The 13,419-nt window shown below is 34.3% G+C and overlaps 1 protein-coding gene across 1 annotated transcript in view; it reads left to right on the top strand.

The window, feature by feature from the left end:
* The first annotated feature begins 341 nt into the window (after nucleotides 1–341).
* LOC144441940 (SRSF protein kinase 1-like) overlaps nucleotides 342–13,419 on the top strand; it is a 29,653-nt gene continuing 16,575 nt past the window's right edge. The window contains exons 1-4 of the mRNA XM_078131210.1: nucleotides 342–401; nucleotides 490–580; nucleotides 12,066–12,220; nucleotides 12,837–12,945. Coding sequence (XP_077987336.1) covers nucleotides 377–401; nucleotides 490–580; nucleotides 12,066–12,220; nucleotides 12,837–12,945 — 380 coding nt within the window. The 5' untranslated portion in view covers nucleotides 342–376. The remainder of the gene's footprint in view (nucleotides 402–489; nucleotides 581–12,065; nucleotides 12,221–12,836; nucleotides 12,946–13,419) is intronic.

The raw sequence follows: 13,419 nt of genomic DNA, 5'->3' as shown, positions 1-13,419 counted from the left end.
CTTGTAGATGTCATGATTGGACATGTTAAACGGAAGAATACGGGCCTCGACAGATTAAATACCCCTTTGACCTCAAGGTAGTTGAAAACGTTATCTGTCACTTTTTCCGGAGTGTTGTGAAAGAAGCGAAACTGGGAATGTCCGGAAGTTTAACGTCCTACTAGATATAGTTATATTTCTTTGATTTCGATGTCGATGGAGGCTACACAGAAGTTAAATACCAGCAGCATGTTGCACTGCCTTGAACTCTAATGCATGTACCATAATAGTTTACCGTTGACGGCGTACGGGTTCAATTACCCAGAGTACCTCACGCCAGGCTGTTACGCATGCGTGTTGCGATAATATCTGAAAAGTGGTGGCTGAAAAGTTTAAGATGAGCTACAGAGGACAGAGAAAAGGTGAGTAAAATGAAGTCAGATATACCAATTATTGGTAATTTTACAATCAATATTCATTCAATTGATATCTGTGGTTTATCTATTCCAGTTTTAGCCATCCAGGCGCGGAAGAAGCGGGGTAAAGCACCACCCAAGAATCGCATGAGACCTGACGAAAGGAATAGCAGCAAGAAAGGAAGGTACGTAAAACGGAAAGATATTCATTCTAAATATAGCAATTTTAACCCTAGCAAATGAAAATATTATCGCCGATGTCGAAAATAGAGATCTGTACGTAATTTAAAACGATCGGCCTTTACTAATTATACTTACATAGCCGCAGTAAGCGAGGTTTACCGATACGTGGTGAATAATAATGAATGCTATTCGCTCCGTAGAAGGTTTGTAACATTTACATGTACATATAACGTTATACCGTACGGACATTGTTTTGAACGGCCACTTCTCAAGTCCGTAATTGTAGTGGTTACCTACAACAAGGGCAAATTTCATTCAGTGAAAATATCATCGTCTATTAAAATGTTTGAATTTTTAATCTAGAGGTGGATTGTGTGAGTGATGATTAAATGCATAAATATTTTTATGTCATCATTGACATCATAATACCGGCCGGTCAGGTCAGAGGAGACATTTAGGTTCACAAACAGAATACAAGGGAGAACCGATTCTGTAGACTGCCTGGTTCATTATTGCCCATTTAACTATGTAGGCAGTAAAAGTGGTTAGTGATACATTGTAGAAAACATATTTTGATCATACTAATTAAAAGTTATTCTTCTAACATACCACATGTCAGAAAGAACTGTTAATTGGTTAGGTCTGCAACTCCTGTATAACAGTTAATTAATTATAGTCAGCATTGCAAATTAGATAATTAATATGATAAGGGTTAAACACCCAACCAAATATCCTAGCTAGATTTCAAATGCATATATGTGTTTGAGGGGATCTACTCATCTGAGGGTGGGAGTGTCGAACTCATACAAGTACATACAGAAAACAATGGGGGGGGGGGGGGCTATTGAAGTAATCATGCTTTGTTGACATTTGGTCATCAGTAGAGTACTATGTGTTGGAAACCAGGGCAAGACCCCCTTGATTATTGTAGATGAAGGAGCAATGATCCATATATTTTCAATTTCTAGAGTATGGATTCTAACATGAACACTTAAAATGTGAATGAATGTATTTCACAACCAAAGTAAATTAAAAAAAAAAAAAAGAAGTAAATAATTAAATATTAAAAGTATGACATGTAAACAGCTTACACAGGACAGGAATTGGTTGTACACATGGTGTCGTGTCCCACTTTTAGTGACAGAAAATAGTATCCATGACATCTCCATGTTTGCTGTGACTTCATCACATACGTATTAATTAGACACCACTGTCAGACTTTACTGCCATTCATACCAGTAGCAAGAAGACATGCATTCATTAAACTATACAGAATATCATTCTTTCAGATCTATATTTGGTTTAGGTGGTAATTACTCATGAATATTCGTTGCTTCCCTAATTAATATTCATGTGTCAATTACCTATTTTGCTTACCATGGTACCCAGTCAAAGCAGTCAACAATACTGAAAATTTGTCTGTCACATGTGTTTACATGTTGTCGAACAGTACAAGAGTGATTGATGCAGATAGGTACACTTTGACAGTACAGAAATGTCGTTCACAATTAGTACTTCAGTGTTCAAACAAAGGCATACATAGTAGTGAAGGACTGTTATTCTTCAAATAAATATATGTGTGAAGTGCACAAACATTCCTTGCTTTTTTGGTGTCAGCTGCTGAAATGGAGTTCTTACACACAAAGGAAGAAGAATGACTTGGTCTCAGCTATGTGACAGTGTCTGACAGCTGTCTGTCTGTAGCCATCAGCTACAGCCACCACTGTGACCACAAATAATCCAATCACCAATGTCTTGATCCATTTCCTTGTTTATCAACATATTTACAGTATATATTCCTGTAATGTATATTTGATTGATGTGTTTTTTAATCAAATGAAACAAAAGTTGTTTTCAATATTGTGGTGTAGGGGTTACCTTGGGCAGTTTCATTCATGGTTTGAATCTGACATGCCTGTACAATGGACAATAGTCCTATTCATGGCCACTAGATGGCCTTAGATTCCCTATACCTAAGGTAGGATTTACGATGGTTTAAATTTAGCCTATGCAAAGACAAAATAGGTTAACTTGTCACAACTTACAACACCTTAGGAAAGTCTAGTTCTTATGAACTTTCCTTAGATTTTCTTTTATGTTGGAAGCTGACACCCAAGTCTCTCTAGGCTTTGTATATAATATGTTAACCAGTGTTGTATGAGATATGCACAAGGGTGAATATCCTTGGTGTCAACATGGCTCTGGTTTCACTTTTATTCTCTATGGTAACCAGTATGGGTTGGTGTGAAAAAGAATTTAGGAATACTAGTACATGATGATGAATATCATGTTTTTTTTAAATCCTACTCTTAGACTATATTACTTACTCTTTATCACATGCATCTTCATATAAATGCCCCACTCTCAATTTAGACCAATTGATACAATGATACCAAAAAGGAAAAAAAAATATTGCGATTAGTGTATTTTTTTTACTGTATATGGGATGGTGTTCTTAAATGATTTTAATGTTGTTGGCACTTTGCTGAAGAGATACAAAACATCCATTTACAGTTTGTGGTCTAACAATGGAGATACTTTTGTTTATTAAAGCTTCTTGGCAATGGTACAATGTCACTGGCATAGGAGTGGTGGAAGTGTAGCATTGTTATCCTTATTACATTATCAGTACAGTGTAATCATTGATGCATGTGATTTGTCACCATGACCTTGGAAACGGCTAGCATTCCACAGTCCCATACGGAAATAAGTGACAGCTATAGCACACATACATAGTGACCCGTATTACACAGTCTCACACGGATATAATGACTGCTACAATATACAATACATACTGGTAATTTACAGTCTCACACGAAAATAATAACCAATATGTCACAGTCTCACACAGAAATAAATGACTGCTTAATCACACACACACACACTGATGTTTTCCACAGTCCCACATTGAATCAGTTGACTGATACAGTACACACACACACACACTGTGGCACAGACGTGTATTATTAGTCCCACACAGATATAGATGACTGCTTCAGCACACATGCAGACCTGTACCGTCCCACATGGATATAAATGATTATTAGAGAATACAAATAGATTGATATGATATATGTATAGACATTATTACATATCTATCATACCAGAGATTATTGGCACTGTACATGCTCATTATACAAGTGGTACTGTATTTACACTGCAGTGCAATACCAACAACATTATTGCGTACCTACATGCAAATGATATGCAAATGAACATACAATCACTTCTTCATTGAACACAAAAGCATGTGCTTTCTCAGTGTCAATTTTAGGGACATTTGATGTTTTTGGATAAATATATGTAATAATAAGTTAACGGAACCCCATTCCATGTGAGTTCCAGTTTGGGTTCTCAGGGGTATCATGGTATGTGTACTCTTGCTTGCTATTAAAGTCCACTTGTGAAAGTACAACTACAGAGAACACTGCAAGCAGTTGTGTAAATACCCAGTGTATGCCACACTTGCACTCGTTTGTCATGGCATCCTGTCTATGAACCAGTACAGGTGAAATATCATAAGTATGCTCAACTTTTGTGATACTGGGAAGATAATTTACATATAAAACTACAAATTATAGCATGGTGTAGACTGTCAGAATCACATGGAGAACAAAGTATTAGCCTTCTTTAATACATTAAGGTGTATACATGTGTATTTAATATGAATGAAAAAAAATTGCAATATTTGGACTCAAGATTGCAAACAGTTGGGTATTACTAGGAAAACAAATCTCTTTGCAAGATGAGTTATATTGTAAAACCGTGGGTAGGCCTGTGACCAGAAATACAGTTCCTTGAGACTGTTGATTTTAGAGGGTTCTTGATTGATGATACCATAGTGTATGAAATCATCCAGATAAAAGAACGATTCTGTAATATTTACCTACGCCTTTGTAATGGAGAGACAATGAAACATTAATAAGTTGTGGATCTATATAGAAATTCTAAAGAAATCCAAAGCAAGAAATCCTTTTCACTTACACGTCTGTGAAACTTGTGTACTTCATTTCATATACAATAACAGTTAGAAATTCAATTTTATATTTATCTAGGTTTGATATGGAGTATGATTGACTGATGAAATGATTTGGTCAGAGTTATTAATAAATCTTCATAATAATTTTCATAATTGTTATCCGTTAGTAGATGAGACAATACTGATGAATAACAAGTATTGTAACAATAATTTTATGATTTAGTAAATTTAATTAAAGTGCTACATTTCACTCATCAATAGTTCTCTTTAATTAAAATTCCTACTCCTAGGTTATGTATACATGTAGCTACGTGCATTCATCCCATGTACAAGGTTGCTTTATTAGTCAGTCCCATCCACTAGTAGTAGTAGTAGTAGTAAGTAGCTATGATGTAACTTATAACAATGGAATGTATCCTAAAATGAATACAAATGTATATACAATGGTTGCATACACAAACATAATAGAATACCTGAAGTCTACACTAGTTTCAATGATTGGCAAGAATACATTCCAGGTGTATAAATAGACAGACAGTTGACCTTCTAAAGTGGTAAGCAACCTATTGTAATTTTACAGTTGTTTGATTTGATACAACTCTGTTTTGTTTTCCTACATGGACTTACTTGGTATAAAAATGACCAGGCATGTATTGACCCCAGTTAAACCTAGTATGCTGCACATGTGTACCACATATTATGTTATTTTGTTGCAACAACCATGCACCAGCCAAGTTGTACACATTCAAACAAAAATCTCAGAATTTATGCCCTTGTTGTTTTACACCATGACAGTGCACTTCTGTGTCATTGGTTCTTCTGTGATATTCAGAATTACCATTACCATACTTTCACTGTATCTGATTTGCACAGGTGTAAGAAAAAAAATTTCTCTGATATTTTCCTATATTTAGCTAGGAAATACTTGGGACATAAAGTGTTTTTGTCAATACTTGTCTTCAGTTCATAGTGACAGTGATAGTGATTATGTCATTCAAATTTTTTCTCAGCTGAATGAAGACAGACATTATGAAGTGATATCTAAATGCTGACAAGAATTGTACAGAATATGAAATTTCTTTGAAATATGTGTAAGTGTAGGAGTAATCGTAGTAACACATTGTAATTGTAAGGTAACAGAAACCTTTCAAAGGCAGTTTAAAAATTCTGTGAATTTGTACAGATTTTATTACAGTCAGTACTATTGTTGTCTATTGGTTTTAAAAGTGATCAAACGTGTCAAAATGCCCTGATTTAATTTTCACACTATGATCACTCATTTTATAGCCCTAAGGTTTGGAATTGCTGATATAGTTAGGAAACCAGGCTGTGTCAAGTCTTCCCTATTTCCATGGATTTGATTGATAGGATTTGCGTAATCAGCTAAATGGGGAAAACTTGAAAGCTGGGCAGTAAATAATAAATGTATTCCCAGTAAAAGCAAATATGCAATAATTAAGATAACATTATCATGGACAGAATATTTCTGCATATCAGAAAGAAGTTTCAAAATAATTAATGGTAGCAAGACATTATAGTAAATAAAACGTGTTTAACAAGAGAAGTGTTTCTCTTTAGCTCACTACTACGAAATGATTAACGATCCTGTCTTCATCACATTATGCAAAGATGACTGAGAATTCCTGTCAGTAGTAAAAGACACTTGATTTATTTGTTCAACATTTAGTGCACCAAGACAAAGAATAATCTGAAGGAGAAACTTGTCAGGGCAAGACGAAAACCATAAAAAACACAATTCAACAAGATCTTCACAAAAACTTGAATAGTCTCTTTATGTACTAGAAGAGTGGCTGGATTTAATTAATGAGGAAACAGAACATTTTGATCGTTGGAACATCGGTCTGAGTTTTAGTGAAAGTAGCTTACGTACACACCATTGAACTATTTACCAACATCAATTGCATAAAATTGCAGGAAAATCATTGATCTTATTCTGTACACTTCAGAATCTTCCAAGAAATTGTCCACTATACTAGTAATGTGTGTGTATACTGTATGTGTGTGTGTGTGTGTTGTGTGTGTGTGTGTGTGTGTGTGTGTGTGTGTGTGTTTGTATGTATGTATGTATGTATGTATGTATGTATGTATGTATGTATACTATATGTGTGTATGTGTATACTGTATGTGTGTATGTGTATATATACTGTATGTGTGTGTATGTATACTGTGTGTGTATGTGTGTGTGTGCGTGCACACATGCGTGTATGTGTGTGTGTGTGTGTGTGTGTGTGTGTGTGTGTGTGTGTGTGTGTGTGTGTGTGTGTGTGTGTGTTTGCATGTGTGATGTTAGCTCCCCCGAAGTCTACATTGTTTAATGTGATGATCAGTTTGTTTGTTTTATTTGAGAGCTGCATGAAAATTTGAACATTTGACAGACTATTCACAAGGTTCCTTAAAAGTAGGGAAATCAAAAATGGGAAAACTCAGCATTTTGAAGGAATCGCTACATTTTGGAATGGACGACTACCAGTCACAAAGTATGCATGATTAGCTACTTGCTAGTGATTTTGGCTGCATGATGTAAACAATCTTCTACCCTCATTCAGTATGTGAAATCTTCCAACATGACAGAATTTCTTAGACCTGTGACATCACAGCATAGACTGAGCAGCTCATATTACAACAAGTAACACTGAAGTAAAGCAATTTCTCTGTGTGCTACACTCATTTATAGCATTCATATCAAGTGTAAAAGTATACTGTTTCAACTGGTTTATTTACAAGCCTAGCATGTGGCCTTTCTAATGTGGTCAATTAGCAAATGAAACACTATACTTTTATACTTGATATTTATGCTATCAACGATTGTGGTACATACAGAAAAAGCTTTACTTTGGTGTTATAGGTTGTATATCAAATCAATACAAAGTGAGTTTTCATTGATTTACATGGAGCTCATGGTTCATAATTAGGTTAATTAACTTGTAGAGAAAAAAACCAGTATGGACTAATACAGCATCATTACAATATAAGCTTTACCAATAGGATATTTTGAAAATCAATGTTGTAAGTACGAGGCTATTAGGGCCACCACTTAAAATGGACGGCCAATAATTTTCACTTCGTATTTCCCGGCAATCGAGTGTACTGTAACCCAAAGTTGACAAAAATGTCTTTATTTCCTGGAATGGTGCTCCCCTTTACAGTAAACAGTGATAGGAGCTTCATGGATGGCCTCAGCATTGTATGGACAAGGATGCAAAAGGTGTGAATCTCTTAACATTTTGACTTGTCTATGATGCATCAACCTAGTGTAAAACAGAGCTCTTCTTTGCAAGATATTTATAGCTTTATTTCTGAGAGCTTGCATGCAGCATGTTTATGCAAATGAGTTTTCATGTTTCCTAAACGTAAGAAGTGCTGTTCAGATGAAATTAGCCTTACCTTAGTCCTACATAATTTCAGTCTGTTAGTGTTAATGAAATTGTTCATGTTTACTGTGTTTCATACCAATAATGATATGTTGGTGAGTGACATAGAAATAAGTGATGTATTTTTAAATGTGCTATTTTCAAGCAAAGCAGAAGCCAGCTGTCTTCTTGAAATCCATGTAGTGATTTAAAAAGAGATACATATCTACTCTAGATAAAATGATATTTCACATAGGAATACACATTTCAATGGAATATGTATATTATGAATGAAAATTATGCAAATACATGTAGATGTCAAGTAAAAACATTACAGTAGTCATTAGCAGCTTATAAATACTACATTAAGGTACTCTCATCAAGATTACAGCCCCTAGTGTCATTATGAATTCATGATATGAAACAATATAGTCATTATTCCCACAAAAATCTGTGCATTATTCTCTTTAAGGTCACTGACTAATAAGAATAATATGAATCTATGGTGACAATAATTGGGACAGATGAGGTATTTGTACCTAGGCAGGGTCAGGGGTGAAATCATTTGTTTTCAGACTGAGGGCAACCTGAATGTAATAATACAGTTTTGAATTCAGCAAATGTTCCTCTTTATTTTACCTCAGCTTACATGTGTATATGTACAGTAGAATTTGCATATCCACATGGTTAAAGTGTTTAGATAGTTGTGAGATACACATAATACAATATAATTCACATATCATCATCATTCGTCCGTGGACAGAAGAACCACAGTTTCATCAATAGCACACTTTGTATATTTCCTCCATAATTCACATATCCACATGGTTAAAGTGTTTAGATAGTTGTGAGATACACACAATACAATATAATTCACATATCCACATGGTTAAAGTGTTTAGATAGTTGTGAGACACACACAATACAATAGAATTCACAAATCCACATGGTTAAAGTGTTGTGATAGTTGTGAGATACATATAATACAATAGAATTCACATATCCACATGGTTAAAGTGTTTAGATAGTTGTGAGAAACACATAATAGAATAGAATTCACATATCCACATGGTCAAAGTGTTTAGATAGTTGTGAGAAACACATAATAGAATAGAATTCACATATCCACATGGTTAAAGTGTTTAGATAGTTGTGAGAAACACATAATACAATAGAATTCACAAATCCACATGGTTAAAGTGTTTAGATAGTTGTGAGATACACATAATACAATAGAATTCGCATATCCACATGGTTAAAGTGTTTAGATAGTTGTGAGACACACACAATGCAATAGAATTCACATATCCACATGGTTAAAGTGTTTAGATAGTTGTGAGACACATAATACAATATAATTCACATATCCACATGGTTAAAGTGTTTAGATAGTTGTGAGAAACACATAATACAATAGAATTCACAAATCCACATGGTCAAAGCGTTTAGATAGTTGTGAGATACACATAATACAATAGAATTCACATATCCACATGGTCAAAGTGTTTAGATAGTTGTGAGATACACATAATACAATAGAATTCACATATCCACATGGTTAAAGTGTTTAGATAGTTGTGAGACACATAATACAATAGAATTCACATATCCACATGGTTAAAGTGTTTAGATAGTTGTGAGATACACATAATACAATATAATTCACATATCCACATGGTTAAAGTGTTTAGATAGTTGTGAGATACACATAATACAATAGAATTCACATATCCACATGGTTAAAGCGTTTAGATAGTTGTGAGACACATAATACAATAGAATTCACAATGACCCCATGTTCAGAGAGTTGTTGCAGATTTACATATCATAAGTGTGTGTATATGATTGTGAATGATGATATGGGTCATTGGCCACAGTAGTGTAGTGTATAATATATTGTCTGGTGTTAAAGTTACTCAAAGGTGTCTGTTTCTTTATCATATCTTTATCGTTGTATTGTCAATATCACAAATTTCAAATGTAGTTGTTGAAAAACAAATACAGATCATAGTAATTATATGGCGGAAAAGATATCCTTTTCTGTGATGTTTTTATTGTTCTCATTTGTCTCTTGATTGTTTTGGTTTAGCAGAATGCATATTTTGTTATTTTAGCTTAGATCTCAGTCATAAGTGATGGTGATGATAACATTTCATACATAATAACTTACATACTTCATGACATACTGTAGTATCAAGAGACTGTGTGTAACAAAGACTATGTACCATCAAGAGTCTTTTTTAAAAATATATTATGCAATACACTCTGCAATGTTTTCATAATGATACTATTTATAGAGAACATTTCGTCATAACAAACTATCTCTCATGTCTCCCAGGTTTGTTATCCAAACAGAGCATATACAATCAGCAACTAGCATGCATTAATAAGTGGGGCTTGTTACAGAGGGGGGGGGGGGGGGGGGGGGGGGACAAGATTTGATTGGATTAATAACACTTTGCACAGCATGTTGGAAGTACATTAATATGTAATTCATTTCTTCTTGTGATAAGAACAGTTTTATGGTCTCTTTTTATGTTCATGAAATGCCTGGGGAACTTAAAATTCATTTGTGAATGTGAACTATTGCATACAGATACCATAAAACTGTTCTTAATCAAATGATGGAATATCTCCATATTTCCAACATGCTGTGTCAATTCAGTCATTTACTTTCCCTGTTAGTGACAAGTTATGCATGTCATTGTTAATGCTTGTCAGTCACTAGTTGTACAAATTGCCCAAATGAAGTCACCAGTGTGTTTTCTGTTAGCTTAAGTTTTACAACCACTACAATATAGAGAGGCAACTCTTAAGTACAGGCATTTATACTGAGGCATGTTATGACAGCATTGTATTTCCTACTAATACCACACCTCCTTTTGTGGTGATGACGTGACTATTTTCATTACAGAACTATATCTTCATCTCTTATTTTCACATATACACTCACATTCACAAACTGCCAAGTGGTATTAAAAATGTACATCATTTCAATATATTAAATCTTGATTGTTTTGGGAGATGATCCTGTAAAAGTGGGTTAGGAACTTGATCAACAGAGGGCTATGTGTAGACTTGATGCCCTTTATAAACAACAAAATACCAGAAATGACGTATAAGTTCATTTAAAAATAGATTACTGTGTACTTTTAATTTGCATAATTTATGAAACGAGGGGTATTTTTCTCAAATAAAAAACAAGAAATGATATGTGAAGGTGGAACTCTGTAAATCATCAATCAATCAATCAATCAACCCGCAATAACTATTGTGAGTGTATGATGGATATAGTGTTACACAATTTCTGCATAATTAATCCCTAAACACCAGCTGTAGTAAATGGTCAACAACTCTGTACTAAATATATCATTGACAAAGACAAGGGTCTGTTTACATCAAGTGCTGTTTGTGTAGGATGACAATTGAAAGAGATGTTCTTGAAACGCCGTCTACGATTTCATTTTTTGAGGTAAAGCTCCTTGTTTTTTGTGAGACTATCAGTCTAATGCAGGATTTGATAGTAGCCACTCTTTCAATGAAGTGAGTGTCAAACTCATGATATGTATATTGTGACTTTCTGTAAATAACAGCCACCTAATGACCTATGTTGATTTTCTGCAAACAACCACAACTATGTTGATTTTCTGTAAACAACCGCTACTATGTTGATATTCTGTAAACAACAGCTACCTATGTTGATTTTCTGTAAACAACAGATTCCAACATTGTATGTTGATTTTATGTGATCAGGTACCTATGTTTCTGTGATCTAGAAAATATGGTTTGGTAGGTCAGGCTACCGAGTCACTTATGATCAAATACTTGTAGAACAAAGACCAAAACAGGCAAAATGGATGTTTGTACAAAATTTTAATAATATGGAATGATCTATTTCATAGTGTTCTTATGTCATATTTTGTTATGAAATATTCATGTGATACATGTACATGTATAATCAGAAATATTTATGGTTGTGTTCATGTGCATGTATAATGGACACTGAATTGTGTGGTCACCGTGTCATTGTGTACACACACCTTTAATTACTCATTATAGTGTTAAGTGAACGGTTGACAGCACTGAATCTTTTAGTCTAATGTTAAAGCCAGCACTGCATATTTGTTGTCATTATAGCTTTGAAGAAGATGGGGCTACAGAAGGTAGCAGAAACTTATCACTGCAACAACAACAGCATGGTGATCAGTATAAAGATGAAGATGATGATGAAGAAGAAGAAATCTTAGGATCTGATGATGAAGAACAAGAAGATCCTGCTGATTATTGTAAAGGTACTGTATAAAATACAATATTTCAGAACTTTTGTTTGTCACTGGCCTTTTACTGGTTCCACTTTCATTGTAGTCAGGATGGCCGATCAGGGTTCAAGCTCTGGGCTAGGTTTATGTCATGCTTTATGCAGAGTAATAGAGTATGTAAGAAAGAAGTATATCACCATAAATGTGCACACACACACACACACACACACACAATCACACGCATGCATGCACACACATATACACACATGCATGCATGTACATATGCATGCACACACAGAGAAAAATAAGACCAACAAAGACCTAATCAAACAAGCAAACCAATATATTCTTAAATTCTGACATTTCATAGGAAATGTAATTATAACATCATATTAAGTTTCATAGAATGAACAGTATCATATTCAGACAATATTTATATCCAAATATGATCTGAGTGTGAGTCAGGTGTTTATGACTGACATAAATCATACAAAGAATGTTATTGATAATTTGAATTCGTCCCTATGCACCAACTAGTAGTCAATATGCCAATTCTATCATTTGTGTGTATAGTAGCATGTAGATGTATCCAACAATTGTTTTGACATCCAGTAAGTTATTAATTCCTGTTTGTATGTGTTTGTCTCAGGTGGTTATCATACTGTTAAAATTGGAGACTTGTTCAACAACAGATACCATGTAGTAAGAAAACTTGGATGGGGCCACTTTTCTACTGTCTGGCTGTCATGGGATCTCATGTAAGTGGTTTGTTCATATCATCTCAATCAACAATTACTTGTCGTGTAGCTTTCTCTTTTTACCAAGAGTGTCTATTTCTAATAATCCACTGTGTTGTGTTAATATCAGGTTTTTTGCTTCAAAATCATGTGTGTTAGAAACCATGCAATAGCTTGTAGTGACATGATCCAGCCTAGATAATCCTGTTATATCTTCATATCATTCACAATGTTTTTACTAGGGCTTTAGAATTTGATAAGAAAAGATAACGTGAGAAAATCCCTATATTTTACTATACAAATACATTACCATAAGTTTAGTATGGACCTGTCTAGTATAGCAACATGATATCATCAGTTTGGTGGGGAGGAACCATGGTAACATGACTTTGAGCTTGGGTAGATTTTACCTATACTTACATGTATTATGTAAATATTATATATCTATATAAACAAGTACTATCAAGCCATATTATTTCCATATATCATATGTAT

This window comes from Glandiceps talaboti, chromosome 1, assembly GCF_964340395.1.
Source record: "Glandiceps talaboti chromosome 1, keGlaTala1.1, whole genome shotgun sequence".
Taxonomy (NCBI): Eukaryota; Metazoa; Hemichordata; class Enteropneusta; family Spengelidae; genus Glandiceps; species Glandiceps talaboti.
Note: the sequence above shows the minus strand (reverse complement) of the source record. Positions and strands in the feature narration are given on the sequence as shown.